This window comes from Budorcas taxicolor, chromosome 21 (assembly GCF_023091745.1).
Source record: "Budorcas taxicolor isolate Tak-1 chromosome 21, Takin1.1, whole genome shotgun sequence".
NCBI lineage: Eukaryota > Metazoa > Chordata > Mammalia > Artiodactyla > Bovidae > Budorcas > Budorcas taxicolor.
Genome location: NC_068930.1, coordinates 51,406,965 through 51,430,691, shown reverse-complemented (window position 1 = coordinate 51,430,691; position 23,727 = coordinate 51,406,965). Strand labels below are relative to the sequence as shown.

Here is a 23,727-nt window from a genome sequence, read left to right as displayed (position 1 = left end):
AATGTCACCATTTTCCTCAACATCGGTTGATGATACTGGTTTACTGACTTACCCTTCTAACGACATGATGTTCTTTTGTAATCTGCAGCAAGAAATGAATATAAGACAACAAAGTACAATACAATCTTCTTGACAGCACTTCTTTCTTTAACTGTGCCACTAACAACAACGATGAACGTTTTGTTTCCTGTGGCTATGCTGTGTTTTTATTTTTAACCCATTAATGAGAACGTAAGCACCCTGAGGGAAGGGGCCTCTATTATGTCACAGGCATTATGCTAGGAACCAGGGCAAAGACAAAAGAGAGAATGAAAAATATCTTAAGAAAACAAGAAAAAAAAAAAAGAAAACAAGATAATTAGTTAAATTGAAATAATGTCCTTTTGCATAACTATAGGATCTATACTAAAATCAAACAGAACTTTTGTCATGATATATACTCTACTTGTCTCAAGTTCTAATAGAATATATTTTCTTTCTTTCATTTTTTGCTGTAGGTAACATTTTAAGCATTCTTTCAATTCCCAAACATATTCATGTACCTTTCAAGAAGTGTCAATTCTGTGGGACACTAATATTATAAGTCATTTAGAAAATTACTGTAATAATTATTGATGCAAAGAAAAAGCCCAATATATATTTTTTTCTTTCAGAGTGGCCACTTTTTCTTAACTACTAAAGGTAACAACGTACTTTGAAATCACAAACACAATGAGCATGAACCTAAAGTTATTAATATACCACCACTTGAAATTCAGAAAATATGTTGTTTTCATGTACACATACACGAAATAAAATAATACCGTGACAGAAGGGTGCTGTATCTGTGTTTAAAGAAGGGGCTGTTGGCAAACACCACAGCTCACTTCTGCTGAAATGTACACAACTGATATATGCAGCACAGAAAGCTGGCACCAAGGGCTTACAACCTTAATTTGCCTGCAAGAAGGAATGGAGATTTACCTTCAATGCACGTTCTTGATTGTTTTCAGCAGTCAGATGTCTCATGTTGTTTGCTGAAGTCTGCTTCTGCTCTTTCAGATGATGAAGCTCCTGCTCAAGCCGTTTGCACTGCCACAGGGAAAGAATCCCATTAAGTAAAGGAGTCACGGCATTTTTTTCACAAACCCACATGAATTGATGTAAATAATACCATCTTACTCTCTAAAAGACAAAGTATCCTTTGCAATAAGAATAGTAAGTTAAAAGCACTGTTGAAAATGAACAAAATAATATTGCATACAGTACTCTGGCACATTCAATTGCAATTTTCAGTTTCTACTTTTATTCATCTAAATGCTATCATATAAATTAGAAAAATACCTATTTCTTGTAAAATTAAGATTAAAGTACATTCAATATTATTTTCTTCATTGACCAAATGATTTTCACTGTGTATCTGCTGGCTGAATTAAAAGCATACTTCTAAAAATGATAGTAGGTTCTAAATAAACTACAATATAATATTCTGTGAGGAACTTTTATTAATTTTTAAAATAAAAATTATCATAAAAATATATATGAGATTTTCATATTTTTAGAACTATCTAAAGAAACAGTTGAGAAAAAACAATAGCCACAGAATGCTACGTGACTTGGAAACAACTGTTTCTAATCCTATTTTGACTAAACCTTACTTGTATGTAAAACAAGTGATAAAATAGATGTGAAATGACACAGACCTATTGGGAATACATGAAAATGTAAGTAAAAAGGAAATGATAAACAAAAGCATAAGTGAACTAACAGAAGCATCTACATTCAAAAAAATCATTAAAATGTTGTATCATTTGAAAATGAGATCTTAATATGAATATGTCAAACATTTTCACAATGACTGTATGGGATATAAAACTGATATACTGCATATTAAAACCATATGATGATACAAGGGTGATTTGTAAAGAAATAAATTACTAAATCTATTGTTCAGTAAAATATTTTAAAAAATCACTCCTTAGTTTATCTATTTTTAAAGGAGGATATTTAATAACCAATAAGTAAGTACACCTATTAGTTCGAGAATTAGACAGTTACTTCTGCATTAACCAGCAAGTGTTAGCTGTCATAATGAATTAAAAATCATTATTATGATACAAAATCAAGATGCAGTCATAATCCAAATGAGCATTTCTTACTACTCTAATATTTTGTGCCCCTGATCTCAATATTATTCAGCAATCTGTATCGGTATCTCCCAACTTTGAGTAACATACAAATTCTTTTAAAAGAAAAAGTCTTACCAAACTCTTGATATTCACTTATTTATTGATATATATTAAGCACTTATCCTGTGCTAGATTTAATTATAAATGGTGGGGGAATGGCATTTAACAGATAAAAATCCCTGCCCACATGGAACTCATATTCCATATGGGAAAAGAGACAATAAAATAAATGAAATACATAGTATGATAGAAGGTGAAAATGTTATGGAGAAAAATAGATAAGAAATATAGGGAATACCAAAAGAGTAGGAAGGAAATCTTTTATGACTTTAAATAGGAGAAAATTTAAATTGAGAAAAAGATACTTGAATAAAGACACCAAGAAGACGAAGAAGTAAGTCTTCAGAACTTCGGAAGCAGTGGTTCAAGCAAAAGGACAATTGAGTGCAAAGGCTCCGAAGTAGAAGCTTGTCTAGCATTTTCGAGTTTTAACAAGGGGAAGAATACAGCAGGAATGAAATAAGCAAGGGACAGAACACGGGGAGATGAGATCAGAAGAGCCTTGAGATATTATAGACCACGGCTTTCACTCTGAGTGTGTGGGAAAGTTGCTGGAGGGTTTAGAACAAAGAAGTACCACGATTTGCCTCATACTAATATAGGCTCACTCTTCCTGCAATGTAAAGAATAGGTTCTAAGGAAGGCAAGGACAAGAGGCAGGAGTCTAGCTGAGAGGTTACTGAGCAGTGCAGGAGAGAGATGATGGTAATGCGCAGCAGCTGGACTTTGGATGTATTTTAGATGTAGCCAAAAAAAAAAAAAAAAAGTGGTGGTTATTCTTCCGCTCTTGCTCGTGACCTTAAAAGGAATTCTTCTATCATATAACCACTTAGATGCATTTTGTTACATATCGTTTACATCCATTTGAATGTGTATATGCATATGAAAAATATATGTTAATTGGGTTTCCAAGTATTTTATATTAATATATCAGATTGTGGGGTACATATTCTGAAATGAAACTGACCTGTATCTTTCCTCTCTGGGCTATCCTTTCCAGTTTTGTTATCAAGGTTGGATCACCCTCACAAAGTTTACTATTTTATTTTTGGAAATAGCTTATACAAAATTATCTATTCATACAAGAATAGGTGTAAGTCCCCTATCAAACCCTTTGAGATTTCCTTCTGGGTTCAAGTCCCTCTTTCTAAAGGAATAGCTTTTAAAAATCTCTTAGTGAGACATTCTGCCTGAAAAGGTGATTATTTTGTTTTCATGACACTCTTTACTGGATAGAACTGTTATGACACAAGTTCTATCTTCAGTACTCTGAAGATGCTGTTCTGTCTCAGTCTGGCATCTATTGTTGCTAATGTGAGGTCAATATTAGTCTAATAATCATTCTTGTTTAGGTTTGTCTTTACTCAATGTTTGCTTTAAAATTTGTAGTTTAACTTTGGAGTTCTTCCATTTTATATTCGAAGAGATAGATTTATTTAAATCTTTTAGATATTCTGTATGCTTCTCAAACCTAAAAAACTCATAGCTGTTATATCTTGAATTGTTACCCAGTTCCCATTTTGAAACTCTTATAGGTCATATATTGGATTTATTAATTTTCCTTTCATATCTTTTAATATCCATTTCTCTCTGTATGTGTGTGAATTCTGAGCATCTATCATTCATTAGTGAATTGAGACTCCTGATTCTACCTTCAATTCTGTCTATACCTTTGTCTGTTCACTTATCTTTTAATGTCAATGACTAGTTTTCAGTTCTAAATATTTCCTTGTATTCTTTTTCAGTTCTGTCCATCTACTTTTCATAGTGCTCTTCTTTTATATGTATTACTTAATGATGTCTCTGTTTAAACACGCAAGTTTCATAACTCTTTCATTTTTTCCTACTATCTCAAATTCTAAATGGTCTAACTCTTTTAATTGTGTTTCATAGTAGACTGTTTCCTTACATGGAGAATTCTTTTTTGTAGAAGTTTTGTCCACCTGTGTGTGGAAGAATTGTCCAGACTGGTTTTGCATTTGTTTCTTGCAAGGTGACCCCAAGTTTTTACTCATCTAGCACAGATGTTTATGAAAATGTCTTAGTTTGTGAATTCTCATCATGATGGTTAGTACACTGACTGTCCAACCCTTTAATTGCTCAGGATGCTGGAGCCTTTTGCTCAGTCAAGACCAAAGACAAACGTCCTTGTCCTTTCCTAAACCAGTGAGTGGTTTTTTCCCCTAGATTCTCTTATACTAAAAAGGGGGTCTTTCTATGATTCTGGAAATACATGCAAGGGTCTGGTCCCATCACAAGTAGTCCAATCATTAACCCTTGTAAGGGCAATAAAATTCAAGTTTTTAGCCTTGGAGTTCTATACCTGGTCTTAGATCCCTAGTTAACTGGTATGTTTGTAACTATTTAGGCTTCCTTTCTTTCTTGGTTTCCTCGAAATTTTTATTCTTCATAGATTTTCTCACTTTCTGAAAAGACTGGGAGGGGAGAGGAAGGGTACTTGTAGACCAAAGTTTATATGAAAAACTGTAACCAAAGAGATAAATATAGCTTAATAAAGCTATTTTTGTGCTGAGGACATTTATTCACATTTTGTACTTGGGCTCAGTATTCACTGCCATGCAGTGTAAGAGGGACAGAAGATAAAGCCCAGGGACCACTCAATGTGGCAAGTGTCCCAAAGTGCTACACTTTCAGGCGTTTAATAATCTTCCCTAATTTAATGAATGAAAAGAAACAAACAAGTGCTAGGGAAGAAGAATGTCCCTAAATTAAGTAATATGTAATTTCTTCTACAGTTTTAGACAGTTTCATTTTGAACTGACACAATTAATAATAAATAACACAATATCTTATCTGTTCATATTGTGCCAAACATTAATATTCTTAAAAGTTCTAATGCATAAAATAAGACCTAGGAGGATTTTTAAACATTTTTTTATACTTAAAATTTTTTAATATTTAAATGGAACGTAATGAAATGCTATCTGTATATTGTCACAGTTTCATTGCAGCACTATATATAATAGCCAGAACATGGAAACAACCTAAATGTCCATCAACAGAGGAATGGATAAGGAAGTGGTGTGTATACACAAAAGAATATTACTCAGCCATAAAGAGGAATGAAATTGTGCCATTTGCAAAGACATGGATGGACCTAGAGATTATCATAAAGAGTGAAGTCAGTCAGAAAGAGAAAAACAACTATTATATATTAACACATATATGTGGAATCTAGAAAAATGGTACAGATGAATTGATCTGTCAAACAGAAGGAGACACAGAAGTAGAGAACAAACATGGACACCTGGGGGGAAGCGGGGGCCGCTGAACTGGGAGATTGGGACTGACATATATACACTACTATATATAAAACAGATAACTAACGGGAACCTATTGTATAGCACAGGGAACTCTACTTAATGCTCTGTGATGGCCTAACTGGGAAGGAAATCCAAAAAAGAAGGGATGTAAGTATACATAGAGCTGATTTACTTTGCTATATGGCAGAAACTAACACAACATTGTAAAACAACTGTACTCCAAAAAAAATTTTTTTTAAGTCTTAAGAGTCAATTCAATCATTTGTAAGATGTGATTCTTACTTTAGATACAGATTCAAAACAAAGAGGAAAAGTATATTTATGAGACTACTGGAATTTGAAAACTAACTGAATGTTTCACAATATTACAGAACTGTTAATATTTTTGGTATGATAATTGTGCTGTAATTATATTTTACACAGAAGTCCACATCTTTAGGGCTTTCCAGGTGGGGCACTGATAAAGAAACCACCTGCCAAAGCACAAGATGCAGGTTCAATCGCTAGGTCAGGAAGATTCCCTGGAGTAGGAAATGGCAACCCACTCCAGTATTCTTGCCACAGAAAATTCCATGGACAGTGGAGTCTGGGGGACTACAGTCCACTGGGTTGCAGAGTTGGACACGCCTGAGTGACTGAGCATGCACTCATGTGCTTGGGGATATACATGCCACAACTTTAAGAGATACACAATAAAAGTTAGAGATAAAAAGGACATTATGTCTGGGATTCCCTGCAAGATAAAACAAGGAGTAGTAAATAAGTGGGGGATATAGATTAAAAAAGATGGACAGTTGTTTTAATAGGGTGAAATGATCTCAGAGGCTCATGATTCTATGCACTATAGTATTACTAATAAAAAGAAAAGAATTAAATCTGCCCCTGCAAACAAAACTAATTCTATAACATGAGTGAACTAAACACATAAAATATATAAAAAATTAATGAAAAATTTTGATTAAAGGATTTGACCCATATTTACTGTAAGATATTATATTCACCAGTAATCTCCTTTTACTCATTACCCCGAATTGTGAAGAACTGTATCAAACAGAAAATATATTGCTATGATTCTGTCTCACCTAATGTTTATTTCCTGAAAGAGTTTGTTTTTTTTTTTAAAGAATTCTCTAATACTGTCTAGGATTTTAACAGCTGCTGTTTCTCTTCCTGTAAAATCTGCTTTCACTCACAAATCATGTTGATTGCATTACAATCAAACATCTTCCCACTTGGATGTTATACAACTCTTTCCCTTGCAGACAAAAAAATAATACCAGACTCTTCCAGTCAAAACAGAAACTACACTTTGGTGTCAATGTGAATTATGAACTTTGAGCTGTAGATGTTTGGAAGCACTTAGGATTATATAAATAACTTTATTCCTTTTCATTTAGGAGAATTTTAAAACAACACTTCATTTTAGATTTAAAAATAATAACTAGAATGCTTTTCTCACAGCAAAATAACTTGGAATAGATACAGTTTTCCAATTCAAAAAGGTAACTTGTTTCTTCTTCAAAGCCCTGGCAAAATATCAGCAGTTTGGTTAAATGAATAATTTATACAATATTCAGAGTTTAAAAAAAAACAAAGATTAAAAAAAGAAAAACAATAATTATGTGAGTCTCTGAAAACGCTTATGTTACAGCTCATACACACCCGTGTACGTGCACACGCACATACACATACAGACGAATCATAAATTACTCAGTAAACACTCATCAAGCAATATACCAGCAATTACCAGGCAACATGCCAGGCAACGACATGTTTGTACATATTTATACACATATATCTTAATTATATTTACATATAACATTTCAAAAACATCATGTGAAAGTAAATAAGGATTTAATAGCAAATACAGTAATTTATACTCATTTTAAACAACTAAGTTGCTCAAAAAGATTAAAATCACAATGTAAAAAGATTATTAGTAAACATAATAATTACTTAAAAAGATGTCAACATGTATACAGGTATTTAGTAAGCTATGCTATCAAAATACCATTTTTGTAATACTGTTTAAGATTATTTTGTTAGCTGTATTCATAAAATATATTCATTTGAAAAATCATGATTTGCATCTCTATTTCAAGATAAAGGTTAACACATGTTATTAATGATAGTCAACCAACCCTCAGTGAGAAATCAGTATGTGCCAGGCTCTAAGAACTTTACATGTATTAAATCAGTCAATCTTCATGTGGACCCTATAGATTATATATTTTACCATTTGGCAGAGAAGGAAACAGAAACAGAGAGTAAAAAATACCTCCTTTAAACTCATGCAACTAATAAGGAGGATTCAATTGCAGGCAGAATAACCATTTATCAACAAAATTTATAATATATACACATAGGGAAATAGTAAAAGCAATGTAATAGCTAGAATTACAGAAAAAGTTAATGATAATGATGTTTTAGAATATGAACTTTAAGGAAATACATAACATAGATCAGAATGGAAGGTGAACTAGCTACCATTCAGGATTACTACATTTAACTCAGTTCATTCAACCTAAGCGAAATTGATAAAAACCTAGGCAATTATTTCTCAACTTTTAATAGCATATTCTAAGACTAACATTATATCTAAAATCATAATGTTCTCTTTAGGAATACGAAACACAAAAATTGCTATTCTTTTATTAACACTGGAAGTGTTTTAAATGAAGGCCCTATAAAAGCTATATACACATATATATGGATACATATATATACACATATATATATACACACATACATACACATATTTTTATACCTGTTATATAACAAATATATTTATGTATGAATATACAAAAAATCTGAAATCATCAGGCCTTCACATGAAAATATCTATTTCTATTTCTACTTTGTATAAATTGCAAACTCCAAGAAAGTAGAGCCCAAAGTCTCTGTTCATTGCTACATAGCAGAGTACCTAAAAATAGGTGATATTAAATGTGCATTTCCTATTTTACTATATTCCCTGCTTATAAATGGCATTTAACCAATCATCCTTACTAAACCTGAAAGTCATCTTAAGCTTCCTCCTATCTTCATCCTAAAGTTGGAGGAAGTCTTATTCCTTCAACATGCTTTATTTTTTATCCCCATGTCATGCCTTTCATTCAGCCTCTGACTTTTTCATTAACTGTAAGAGCAAGTGTCATGTCTTCAGTCTTAAGTCCTTTCAAATTATCCTCTAATCTGGTAGTTCTCAAAGCAGACTACAAATCAATTATCATCAAGAGAGTTTAAAAAAGAATGTGCTAGTACCACACTGCTTTGATGAGTATACCTTTGCAGTATAGTCTGAAGTCCCAAGAACAGAAACATAGATCAGTGGAACAGGATACAAAGCCCAGAAATAAACCCATAACCTACAGTCAATTAATCTATGACAAAGGAGGCAAGACCACATAATAGAAGAGTCTCTTCAATAAATGGTGCTGGGAAAACTGGACAGTCACATGAAAAAAATGAAGTTAGAACACTCTTTAACACCATACACAAAAATAAATTCAAAATGGATTAATGACCTAAATGTGACTGCATACTATAAAACTCTTAGAGGAAAACATGGAGAATATTCTCTGACATAAATTGTAGCAGTATATTTTTCAATCCATCTCCTAGAGTAATAAAAACAAAAAATAAACAAATAGGACCTAATTAAATTCAAAAGTTTTTGGAAAGCAAAAGAAACCATAAATAAAACAAAAGGACAATCCAAAGAATGGGAGAAAATATTTGCAAACAATGAGGTCAACAATGAATTAGTCTCTAAAATTTACAAATAGCACACGTGGCTCAATACCATAAATACAAACAACCCAATAAAAAAAATGGGCAGAAGGTATAAATAGACATTTCTCCAAAGAAGTCATATAGATGGCTGAGGCATATCAAAAGATGCTCAACACTGCTAATTATTCAAGAAATGCAAATCAAAAGTACAATGAGATCCCACCTCACACCAGTCAGAACGGCCACTATAGAAATATCTACAAACAATAAATAGCAATGAGGGTGTGGAAAAAAGGGAATTCTTCTACACCATTGGTGGGAATATAAATTGGTAGAACCACTATGAATAACAGTGTGGATGGCCCTTAAGAAACTAAAAACAGACCTAACATATGATCGAACAATCCCACTCCCGGGAATATAGCTGGAGAAAACCATGGTTTGAAAGCATACATGCAACCTAAGTGGAGGCAACTTATATGCCCATCAACAGATGAATGGATAAAGAAGACGCGGTACATAAATACAATGGAATATTACTTAGCCATCAAAAAGAATGAAATAATGCCATTTGCAGCAACATGGATAAACCTGGAGACTATCATCCTAAGTGAAGTAAGTCAGACAAAGACAAATATCATGATACTACTTACATGTGGTATGTAAAAAAGTAAATACATATGAATTTCTTTACAAAACAGAAAAAGACTCACAGACTTACAGAATAAACTTATAGTTACCAGTGGGGAAGGTTGCAGTGAAGAACAGATTAGGAGTTTGGGATTAACATGTACGCACTGGTATATTTAAAATAGATAACCCAGAAGAACCTACTCCACGGCAGAGGGGACTCTCCATCAGTATTCTGCAATATCCTAAATAGGAGAAGAATTTTAAAAAGAATAGACACATGTGTATACACATACCTAACTGAATCATTTTGCTGTACACTTGAAACACAACATGGTTAATCAACTATACTCCAATAATAATAATAAAAAAAGAATGGATATGTGTGCATGCACGTGTTTTCAGGCTGCATCTCAGAGCTAACAAATACTTCAGAAAGGTCTTTCTAAAATACAACTCTAATCACACTAACTCCTACTTGCCCTATCTTGATATTGCATATTGGTTTTCCCATTGCTTAAAGAATTAAAATTAAGTGTCATATCTCATTCCTCCTCAATTGTACACCTCAATTTATCAGACATGATAAATTATCCAGTCCCCAAGATATGAATATTCCTTTCAACTTTCATGCCTTTGCACAAGTTTTTGTACATATATGATTTATCCACACAACACCAGACCCACTGGGAAGCCCTCCTGAGGAATACCATCCCCGCCTTCCCTCTCTGAATTCACTGCCCTTTCTGTTCTCATCTACAACCATCTGCTTGTCATTCTCCCTCACATCCACCTACAATCCCAGGGACAAATCCAGCACCTGCTTCACTGAAGCTATATAATACATGCTTAAGAATAAATGATGTGAATTTTTAAAAAGAAGTCTTATTTTTCTATATTAATTTCGATCTAAAATTAAAAGTATACACCAGTAATCAATATTTAGGCTATTGTATACATATAAGCATACAAGCATGAACGCAGCATAATATAAAAATTGAAAAAAATTATACTTAAAATACAGCAATATGCAAAATCTTTGGATGATGATATATATAATATTTACATCACACCAGAGAGGTCTTGGTGCTTCCAATCTGTTGTTCCCTTCTCCAGGGGATCTTCCCAACCCAGGAATTGAACCCAGGTCTCTTGCATTGCAGGTGGGTTCTTTACCATTTGAGCCACCAGGGAAGTCCATTCATAGCCACAGGCTACCATTGTTCCGATTTATAGTGTCATGAGGAGGTTGACAAGATGATGGAGGAGTAGGTGGACGTGGAGTAAAACTCTCTCCATGGTACATCAAGAATACATCTATAAATGCAGCAGTTCTCACAGAACACCAGTTAAATACTGGCAGAAGTCCTTGAGCACTGGAAAAGAATATTTGGAATTTTCTCTAATACCATGAGTAATTTCACTTGTTTTTTTAACTTTGTAAAAATACAATAAAATCTTTAGTTGTAATCCTTTGACTTCTTTCAATCAACTTATATATTTGAGAGTCACCTAAGCTTTTGTGTGCATCAGTATGTCATTCTTTTTGTGTAAAATATTAATAATATTCCATTGTATGGAATTGTATGTATTTGTCCATATTCTTACTAAGGAAATGACACTTGAGTTGTCTTTAGTATTTGAATATTACAAATGAGCTCCTATAAATGTTTCTCTAAAATTCTTACAGCATTATATATATATATATATTTTTTTTTTTCATTTTCCTTGGATAAATACATAGAAATGGACTTGCTAGGTCACAAAGTATATCTTGTTCAAGTGTCTAGTAGTTTTCAAAACTGGTTGTTCCATTTTACATTCCTATTAGCAATGGGTCCTTGTTTCAGTTGCTATACATTCTCAGCAACATTTACTGTTATTGGTCTTTTCAATTTCAGATGACATTGTGTATGTGAGGTGGTATCACATTTAACTTTGTGTTTCCCTGTTCACAAATTACAATAATCTTTTCGTGTGTTCACTGAACATCTGTGAAGCTTCTCTTCCAGTATTTGACCGATTTTTTTCTTGGGTTCTTTTTATTCACAAATTGTGGGAATTATTTAAATATACTTACTGCAAGTCCTGTGTCAGACACACGAATTGCAAATATTTTCTCCTAGGCTATGGCTTACCTTTTGTTGTTTGTTTACTTGGCTTTGGCAGGTGAACCCTTAGTTGCAGCATGTGGGGTCTAGTCCCCTGACCAGGGACAGAACCAGGTCCCTGCACTGGAAGCACAGAAATCTCAGCCACTGGACCACCAGGGAAGTCCCACCTTTCATATTCTTAAAGTTGGCTTTTGATAAGCATTAGCTTTTAATTTTGTCAAAGTTAAATTTATCACTTTTTTTTGTTTTTGCTATGGTTGGAGCTCTTTCTGTCCTTTCTGACAACTTTACCTCCCTTGAGGTAATAAAGATATTTACTCCTGGTGTCTTACAACATCTTTAAGGTTTAAGTTTTCTTGTGTAAGTTTATAATCCACCTTGACTTTATTTTTGAGTATGGTGTGAGGAGAGAGTTAAGGTTCCTTTTAATTCTATACTGATCCTGAGCTGTTGTTCCACCATTATTTGCTATAAATATATCCTTCCACAGTGGACTGACCTGATGCCTTGGTCAGATGTTAAGTGTGTCACAAGCAAAAGAATAAAGTTACACAACTTTCTTAGTACACACAGAAAAATTAAATTTGATCACAGATCTAAATTTGATCACAGATCTAAAGAAATAAAGTATAAAAATCTTAGGGAAGAACAGGAGTAAATTTAGTGTTATTGGGTTCAGCATAACCTTCTAAGCCTTCAAACAACAAAAGAAAAAAAATAAATGGGACTTGACTACACTGAACAACTTGTGTGCTGCACATGGTTGCTCATATAATTGAGAGGTGAAAAGACAACCCACAGAAAGGGAAAAATATTTTATAAATGATGTATCTGATTTAAAAGAAAAATCTTGTATCTACAATACAAAAAGAATTCTTACTACTCAATAACAAAAGGAAGAATAAAAACATAACTAAACAATGGGCAAAGGACCAAAATAGATATTTCTCAAAAAACATATATAAATGGCCAATAAGCATAAGAAAAGATAGTCCGTATCAGTAGCCATTAGGAAATGTAAATCAAAATGACAATGAGCAGAATGACACCTGCAAGATGGTGGAAAATAAGCTCCTCAATGGAAACAAAAAGTAAACAACATATGGACTAAAGCTTTGTGGAAATTCTAGAAAACAATTAAGGATCTACAGCAACCAAATGAACCCCCAACCAATCTGACACTCTCAATTGGCAGGAAAATTAGTGGCATATTTAGTTGACCTTCCTGGACTATCTCCATGACTCATTACAATGATGTCAGTTGGGAAGAGACAACCCAATTTTCAGTTATAGTTGCCATATGACACAGAAATTCCACTTTCAGGTATATTCTCAAGAAAGTGAAAAAAAGTAAGTTCACACAAAAAGTTGTAAATGAACAGTCAGAGAAGAATTATTTGCAAAAACCACAAAGTAGAAATAAATTATCTATCAACTGACAAACAAAATGTAGTATATCCATATTATCTGGCAATTTAAAAAGGATTAATTTAGCTATAAAAGTACTGATACATGCTAACACATGGGTTAACTGTAAATGCATTATATAAAGTCAAAGAAATTAGTCACTAAAGATCACATTTTGTGTGATTCCACTACATAAAATGTCCAGAACAGGTAACTCTATGGAGATAGACAGTACATTAGAGGTTGCCTAGGGCTGGTGGAGGGGTGCTTTGCGGGACCGAATGGGAATGACTAATAATGGGTATAGTTTCTTCTGGGCTGATAAAAATGTTCCAAATTTTTGAGAACGTACAACTCTATGAAAACAATAAAAATGCTAAATTATAACTTTAAATGTATTTAGGGCTTCCCTGGTGGCTCAGATGGAAAAGAATCTGCCTGCAGTGCAGGAGACCCAGGTTCAATTCTTGGGTTGGGAAGATCCTCTGGAGAAGGAAATGGCAACCTACTCCAGTATTCTGGCCTGGAAAATTTCACGGACACAGGAGTCCGGCAGGCTAAAGTCCATGGGGTTGCAAAGAGTCAGACACGACTGAGCGTGTCTACTGAGACTACTACTACTGTGGCATGTAAATCTCAATAAATCTATTAAAAATGTAAAAAAAAAATTAAGGAACTATACACAAGATCTGGGGCTTCCCTGGTAAAGAATCTGCCTGCAACGCAGGGAGACCCAGGTTCTATCCCTGGGCCGAGAAGATCCCCTGGAGAAGGAAATGGCTACCAACTCCAGTATTCTTGCCTGCAGAATTCCATGGACAGAGGAGCCTGGTGGGTTATACAGTCCACGGGGCTGCAAAGAGTTGGACATGACTGAGCAACTAACACTTCACACAATAGATACCTCTTTCTGGGCTTGCTATACTCTTCTACTGATTTGTGCATGTGCAAAGCATGGTCTTGATTATTGTAGTTTTAGAGCAAGTCTTGAACTCAGATAGCATGAGTGGTCAAATTTCATTCTTTTACACTATTTAACACTGTAGAAGGCTTGACTTTTACTTTTCATTCAGTTTGACCTAGTACACATTCTTCTCAATGGAAAGAAAAAACTATATGCTCGACCTTAAAATATATCACAATAAATGTGAAAAGACAGAAATCATACAGCATATTTCTGCTCACAAGGGAACTAAATGAGAAATTCATAAGAATAAGATATCTAGAATAACCCTAAATATCTGGAAATTAAACATTGTTAGAATGCTTGATACTGTTCCACAGATCACTGAGCTTATATTCTTTTCTAATCATTTTCTTCTTTCCTCCAGGTTAGATAAATTCTACTGATCTGTCTTCACGCTCACCCATCTTTTACTGTACAGTCTCTAAACTACTATTAAGTACGTCCACTGAAGTTTTCATATCAGATGTTACAATTTTAGTTTTACAATTAAGTTCTTTCTAGAGTTTCATTTCCTTGCTGATATTGCCCAGCAGTTCACACACTGGGAACACTTTTCCTTTAAGTCTTGGAAAAAACTTAGAATAACTTCTTCAAAGCACTGTTCTGAATCTGCAATATTTTGAGTATGTCACGATTTGTTTCTGCTAACTATATGTTCTCTGGACTGTGGCTCATATTTATCTACTTCTAGTATTTTTAATTATATGGTGGTCAATGTGGGTGGTTCACTGTAAGGTATCTATATTATGCTGTCTTTCTTTGAAGAGTGTGGATTTTTCCTCCAGGAAAGAGTGAAATTATTGCTTAATTCCTTTGCACCTATCAAACTTATTTTTATAATTTATTTGAACAGGTCTATTCCAGTTCTGAACTTAATCTGAGGTCCTGAATCTTTACCTAGAGCTGTTCTGACTGATATATAGACAGAAGGCATATGTGGCTATTCAGATTTAACTGTACATTAATTAAAATTACATAAAATTTAAAATATTCTTTTGTATTAGCCACATTTAAAGTGCTCAGGGACCAGATGTAGTTCATGGCTACCAAACTGAACAATGTAGAAATATTTCCATTATTATAGAATATTCTATTAAATAGCACTGCATTCAGGCTTGGTCCTTAATCTAAGGAAGAATCAAGTGAATGTCCAAGGTTCTCACCAAGCTTTCTCTACTTCAGACAGACCAGATCTCCAACTTCTCCATCTAACTCACAGTACTCTGGCAGTGCTTTTAAGCCACTTGCATGCAAGCCCTGTGCATGAATTACAAAACTCTTGGATGAGGACTGAAGAGTCTAACTAAGTGGAGAGTTTTGAAATCACCTTTGCTGGATTCTAATAGAACACATCTAGAAATGATTGCTAACATTGAGTTGTTAATAAAATAAGAAACTAAAAAAGATAAAAAATGCAAGTAATACTTCCCTGAATAGAAAAGTAAGCCAAAACTAACTTATCATACGTCCATTCCATCCACCCCTCTTTGCTCTCTCTCCCCTACCATCCTAATTCTCAGTGTATTCTAACTGGCTGTGTATGGATATGACACGCACTGTTCCAGGAGTAAAAGATGAGAAGGGCAGGATGATAAATCAAAAGGAGTAATCTGAACAGGCTGCCCAAAAACAGAAGAGAGAAAAACAAAAGCCACAGAACCCCTTGATTTCAGTAGTATCTGTTGTATCCTGGGAAGAGGCACCACTTCCACTATGCCATAGCTTCTAAGGATCTCAATCTGTTGGTCCAGCCTTCAGGTCTAACAAGAAGAAAATGACAGTTTAACACTGAGGCTATTATATTTCACATCTAATGTGTGAATCATTTATTATGTCAATGCTTATAATTATACTTATTATACTGATGTTGAATTATAAATATGTTTATATAAAGTTAAAGAAAACTTAGTTTGCAATTTCCAGATTTTAGGATGATCACCTAAATTACTAAATAGATTTGAAATTATAATTCTAGCAGTTAAATTAAAAGGTATAATTCAAACTTAATAACACTTCCTCTTCAATTTCATTAATAAAAACTATAGAACTGCTTTGAGTTTTTGTTTTGTTATGAATTATATCAGAAAAGTATTGCATTTCAATAGTTTAATATGAACAATCAGAACTAATTAACAGTATAACAATATTTTACAACTGAAAACAGGTCTAATCTAGCTTATTCACTTTCTGTAATCTCTTCAGTGCTGCAAAACCATTTATTTCTAAGATGATGACTTTACTTCTCTGGTTAATTCGACTACTAGGCTGTGGTACTCTGATCCTTTCTGTACAGTCATAACCTTGTAATGCTGAACCTTGTACTTAGCTAATGGTCAGGAAAACAAAATTCAGTAAATAATACCATTGTAATGAATTGGTGCTTAAGTAAACTTCAGTGGATTTTCTCAAAATCCATAAACAAACAATAGTATAACCTAAATGTTAGGTTGACAGTTGTTGCACAAAAGGATAGAGATGCTTCTTATACTATTGTAAGACACAAAGCAGAGTTCAGGAAATAGTATTAGTACTGACTGGATGACAGCCATAGTTTAATAGTTTATTAAGCTCTTTTTCAGTTATTGTATTCCTGGAATCACAGATGCCTCCTCCTCTTGGTTTGCAAACTTTGTTTGTTTGCTGTTATAAATGTAATCTCAATACAGCTGTCAATTTCTTAAGTACTCATTCTTAATTTTCTTATTGTATAATGTCTGTTGCCCAAACATTGTGATATCCTAACAGAAGCCACTTCAACTTCTAAGATTACAAGAGAAAAACTAAAAAATTGTGTGATAAATCAAAGTATCAACAAGTTGAAAATTTAAAGAGTCATTCTCTTGGAGAGATAAGACTCTAATATTTTTGAATATGCAACTATAACTAGCATTTTCCAAAGGAAAGCAGTAAATTACTTGTGGTCTGATTTAGTGACTGCTATTTAGCAAACACTGGTGGCTCAGACCTGAGTTCTATCCCTGGGTCGGGAAGATCCGCTGGAGAAGGAAATGGCAATCCACTCCAGTACTATTGCCTGGAAAATCCCATGGACAGAGGAGCCTAGTAGGCTACAGTCTATGGGGTCGCAAAGAGTCAGACACGACTGAGCGACTTCACTTTCCTTGTAAGTTTAGGCACTTCCTAGTTTTTCAATGGAGTCAATCATTTCACCTATTTTTATTTATTTATTTGGCTGTACTACATGGCTTGCCAGATCTTAGTTCCCTGGCCAGGGATCAAACCCATGCCCCATGCATAGAAGCACAATGTCTCAAACACTGGACCAGGGAATTCTCTATTTCACCTATTTTAAAAAAATATATTTGTACATTTTTGAAACTGTTTTCATTTTACACATATTCAGAACTTTCCTGGTGGCACAGTGGTAAGAATCCACCTGCCAATGCAGCAGACATGGGTTAGACCCCTGGCCCGGAAAGATTTCACATGCCGTGGGGCAACTAAGTCCATAGACCACAACCTCTTGGTCTGCACTCTAGAGCCCATGAGCTGACTACTGAAGCCTGTATGCCCTAGAGCCCATTCTTCACAAGAGAAGACACTGCAATGAGAAGCCCACGCACCACATTAAAGAGTAGTCCCTGCTCACCACAACTAGAGAAAGCCCATGCAAAGCAAGGAAAACCCAGTGCAGCCAAAAATCAATTAATTAAAAATAATATATATATATGCAAACCCATGAACATCATCCAAACCATCTGACAGGAATCAAGAGCAATCTCAGTAGAAAAGTAAGTCAACACTGTATTTAGCTCCCTCAAGTCAACTAAAACTTGCATTCTCTCCTGCCTTAATTCTTTCTCTGACCTACCCGTCCTGCACTTTTGGTGCTGGGGACTTTGGAAGTACTTTTTCATTGCCAAAATACTTCCATACATTCTTAAGCTTAATCCCTTTATTTCCTCAGCTTGATTAAAAAAAAAAAAAGTCACTCCCAGTGACATCTGCATCTGCACCCTCTCTAGTAGAGCCTCCTCTACGTTCAAATACTGTAATGTCAGAGACAGGAAAAAAGACCATGTAACTTTCCTAGTTCCCAACTGTCATTTCCAGTCCACTAATCCTTCATTAGACAGCCCTTTCACTTTTGAAGTTTCTGTTACCCATTCAAAGTGTGCGGTCCATGGGCTAGTAGTGGTCCGAAACTGACATTGCCTTGAAGCTGGTACTAAAATTCAGAAGCAGCAATCAAACATCTTACAGGAATTTCACAGGGCAAATTTCATGGCTTTGAACTCATTAAAAGAATGTTTGTTTGAATTCTGCATGTCTATATATTTTTTCATTTCATCTTTTCATAAGTCATTTTTATTGTATGTTAAAAATTAGTGGTCCATAACACATTGGAAAATATTTTTTTAAAAACTAGTTTTCACCACACACAGTTTGAGAAGCAATGATTTGGATGACTTGCTTCATATCTATAACACTGTGATATGACAACTAAGGTTATTTTCCCACATTAAAAAAAATTTTTTTGCTTGCCAATATTCTAGACAGAAGCAAGAATCACCCACACAACACTCTAGCTTTACAATTTCTTGACTCATTTATTTCAATAAAATTTACCTCCAAACAATATCCTCCGCCAGCATCTAGTTTTTAGTCCTCCTTAATCCTTAACTCTGAAATTCTACTCTTGGATCACAACCTTTCATTTCCCTACCTTCTTACTAAAACTGCTCTTTACTCTTCTTACCAGAATACACACTTTGTCTGGATGTGGATTTGCCTTCTCTGAATGCAACACTTCTGCAAAAACAGCAACCCATGAACTTACAGAAGGCCTCACATGAGATTCCACACAGCACTGTTCTTATGAAAGGAATTCACTTCATAGCACATGAAGCGTGGTACTGGGCTCACGCTCCTGAAAACTGATCTTACCAAGTCCCACAGAATCGTGAAGCAGCTGACTTGATACGAGAGTGAAAACAGAATTTTGAAGACTTAAATATAGTGCCAGGTACATGGCAATATCTTTTGCGCTAGGGTAAGGTTGTCTGTGACAATGTTTAAGTTCCACATCATAGTCACAACACATGGTACTTTTTCATTCACAGTCAATATTCATGGGTCTAGGAATCAAGGGGTTGATATGGGAATGGCTTTATTATTACCCAGAGTGATCCAATAGCAAGATTTTTGCTTCCCATCTCTGCAAACTGAGATTCTGCTAATCCACAGGTGGTAGTTCTAAAGGGAGAGAAAAATTCTACTTAGTGACCTAACAAAAATCCCATTATGCTTGTAGTTGGAACTGTCACCTGGCCACATAGAGCTCCTTACGCCTCTCAATCAATATGTAAGGAAGGAGGTAAATGTACAGGCTACAGAAACTAATTCTGACTACCTAGGGGGAGCAGAGTTGCTATTATTATACATTGAGGCTAAGGAGGAATATATCTAGAATACAGGAGAACACTCACAACATCTCTCGTAGAAATCTTATTTATCACATCCACCAATACCCTTAAAAATGAGGGTGAAATAAAAACATACGGAGATAAATAAGAATGGAACTAAATGGGAGGAAAGAAAGAAGGGCTAAAAGATGTCATTTGGGGAAAGAAAAATAACCAATAAGGAAAATTCATTCCAACATGAACAAATAGGGAATACTGAAAATCAATAATGGATAAACATAGAGTTTATTTTTAATTCTCATAATTTCTTTAAAAAACTATTTCAATCAAAATAAACAAAAAGTCAATACATTAAGAAGGGTGATAGCAAATGAAATTTTACTGTTTTAAGGTTCTTCAATTTAAACCATGTAATATACTATTAATATCAAGAAGACTGTGAGAAATACCATGGATCAAAAAAAAAAAAAAACTAAAAATTGAGATGTCAATCTCCCTCCATTTCAATGATCTACTAATTCAACACAATCTAATCATAATCCCACCAGGCTTTTTATAGAAGCTGAAAACCTGGTTTTAATATTTATAGAAAAATACAAAGAATCTATAACAACAAAAACAATCTTGAAAAACAACAAAGTTGGAGGACAAGCAATGCCTGACATCACTGATTTACAGCAATCAGTGTAGTGTGCCACTGACATAAGCATAGGAAAACATCATTATAACAGAAGAGTATGTTCATAAACAGGTACAAGGCAAAGAATTTGCCTGCCAATGCAAGAGATGCAAGAGACAGAGGCTCAATTCCTGGTCGGGAATATCTGATAGAGGTGGAAATGACAACCCACTCCAGTATGCTTGCCTGGGAAATCCCACAAAGAGAGGAGTCTGGCGGGCTACAGTTCATGGGGTCACAAAGAGCTGGACACGTCTTAGCAATGGAGCATGCATGGATGGCCAATTAATGTTCAAAACATGTCACCAAAGCCATTCAACGGGGTAAAAAACACCTTTTCAACAAACAGTGCTGGAAAAAATGAATATTAACCTGTTTAGAAAACGATCCTGAATCTAAAATCATACACAATAGTTAAATCACAGATAAGAAGTAAAAACTAAAATAATAAAGCTTGTAGAGGAAAACAGGACAATATCTTTGTAATCTTGGGGTGAGGACACATTTCTTAGACAAGGTACATTAAAATATTGCTATACCATCATATATGAATGCATATATATGGAATATAGCCAATGGGGTTACAAAGAGACATGACTAAGCAACAGAACAACAATATATATGGAATCTAGAAAAACTGTAGAGATGAACCTATTTGCAGGGTAGGAAGGAGAGGGTGGGATGGACGGAGGAAGTAGCACTGACATATATACACTACTCTGTGTAAAACAGCTAGTGGCAAGCTGCTGTATAACACAGGGGACTCAGCTAGGCACTCTGCGATGACCTAAAGGGGGTAGTAAGGGGGGTGGGTTGAAAGGGAGCATCGAGAGGGAGGTGACATATGTATACATATGGCTGATTCACGATGTTGTACAGCAGAGACTAACACAACAATGTAACACAATTCTATTCTAATAAAAAAGTATGATATCTCAGATTTCATCAAAATTTAAAACTTGGTCCATCAAAATACAGAATTAAGAAAATGAGCAATCAAGAGAAGACTAGGAATAAATATTTTTACTACATGTATCAAATAACTGACTTTATATAGAATATACAAATCAATAAAAGTCAAATCACTCTATCAAAAGATAGGTAAAAGACTTGAACACATGTTCAAAAAGGTAAGTATATAAATGAGCAATAAGCACATGAAAAACTGCTATTAGTCACTAAGAGATACAAAATAGAATCACAATGATATATATATTATTGCACAACTAATAAAACAGTTATAATTGAAATACTGACAATTGTGGGTGAGTATATGGAGCAATCAGAACATCCATAAATTGCTGCTGAGACTGTAAAATGATAGAGCAACTTCAGTGAGCAATTTGTGATCCCACAATTTCAATTTTGGATTTGTAACCAAGAGAATGAAAACTTACGTCCACAGAAAGGCTTGTACAAGAATTCTCATAGTAGCCTTAATGATAATGAACAAAAACGGGACAAATCCAACTTTCCTGTTTCATCAACAAGAAAATGATAGAAAGAGCAATATGGATGAATACAAATATTGTGCTGCCAATTGTGTAATTGTTTAACCTACTTGTACAAAGTTCTAGAATATGCAAAATAAATCCGTGGTTAAAAACAGAAAAGTCTGCAGGGTGATACTTCGGGATCTCATGTTCCCCAAAGTGATTTCCCTCAATGGCTTTGGGGTCCATGGATGGTCTGTACCTGAATCAACTATTACATTTTCCAACTCTATCTTTGCTTAGACACATCAGCTGGCATTATTCAGAAAGAACCGGCCCTCAGTCATCTTTCTAAAAAATAATTAATTAATTTTGAAAAAACAAAAACAAAACAGAAAAGTCATTTGGGTGGGGCAGATGTGATTGGTAGGGAAGGGAAATAAGTGAGGGGACTTTCCTGGGATATGGAAATGTTCTCTATTTTCAAAGGGATGTGGTCATGTGGGTGAAGATATTTGTCACAACTTGTCAAATTGCTGATTTAATACTTAACGTATTTCATTTGTGTGTAAATTGCATTTGAAATAAAAATTGTAAATAAAAAGTAAATATATTAATAGCAAAAAACATTCCATTTTCAAGGATCACTAAACCAAAATAACACTCATGAAGATCTAGTAATATATTTATGACTTACAGACATATTTATCAAAAAAGTTTCCAGATAAATTATAACTTAGAAATATATTTCATTATATATTCTAACCTACAAATAAAGACTATGATAATTTTTTACTGCAACAGGTTAAATAATGTTAACAAGGAGTTAATATATAAATTCAGAATTTTTTCCAAGGGTTTATAATACTGAAATAGGCTACTAGTAACAGTAAAAACCATTATCCCCTGAATCATTGCAAGTATCAACATTAGATATTTAAATTAATTCTAGGAGGTGATTTGAGAATCTGATCTTTTGTGATCCCAGAGCTTAGTATTATGATAGATGAGTCAAGTAGCAATTAATCAAACAAACCTGTAGGTAAATGTACAGGCACAGTCACAGAGTCATTTTCAACAGTGAGGGCCTTGATGTTGAGAAATAAAGTTTTATTTTAAAAAGTGTCCTAATACTTTGGACCAAAGACATACATTTTATAGTGAATGATACATTCAGATATCTTTATGTTACTCCTGAACTACTTGTGTAAACAAGTCAAATAATTTTACTACATATTTGGTTGCATGTTCCTATATTTTTGAAAAGAAAATTTAGCAGAAATATTATTAACCAAAATGCTAACTGAAAATTTTCTTTATGAAATCAGAGATGTAATGAAGAAACAAAATCACAGCAATTTGAATTTTTGTGCCCAAATGGCATGTAAAGTAGTTTTTCAAGATTACTACAAAATATGGGATTTTTAAAAATCATAAATTTATAACTTACACAAAAAATGTCACAAAGTCTTTAGAAAAAAGATGCTTTCATGCCAAAACTTTATAATACAGGCTCCTCAAAACTTAGAGACTTCTGCTAATTATCAAATGTGTTCATGGTTTAAACTCACACTCCCTTCAATCATGCCTAACATTGCTTTTTCTGGAAAATAAGTGTAGGTTTACTATTACACTGAAGAATAATGTATCAGAGAAAATGGTATTGCATACTTAACATGGTCTATTATATTTTAAAAAGTATTAGTTGCAAAGCTGGTGAAGACTAATTTTTAAGGAAATAACTTCAGTTTTTGATATTTTAAGATGGCAAAATTACATGCAGATCTTTAGGAATGATATGCTGAAATGCAGTTTTAACAGAATGACCCACAGGAATTCACACAGAAAAAGAATAATAGAAAT

At 34.0% G+C, this 23,727-nt stretch overlaps 1 protein-coding gene across 1 annotated transcript in view; it reads right to left on the bottom strand.

Moving 5' to 3' along the window:
* MIPOL1 (mirror-image polydactyly 1) overlaps window positions 1–23,727 on the bottom strand; it is a 245,496-nt gene that overhangs the window by 154,945 nt on the left and 66,824 nt on the right. The window contains exon 9 of the mRNA XM_052659936.1: window positions 964–1,071. Within this exon, the coding sequence (XP_052515896.1) occupies window positions 964–1,071 (108 nt within the window). The remainder of the gene's footprint in view (window positions 1–963; window positions 1,072–23,727) is intronic.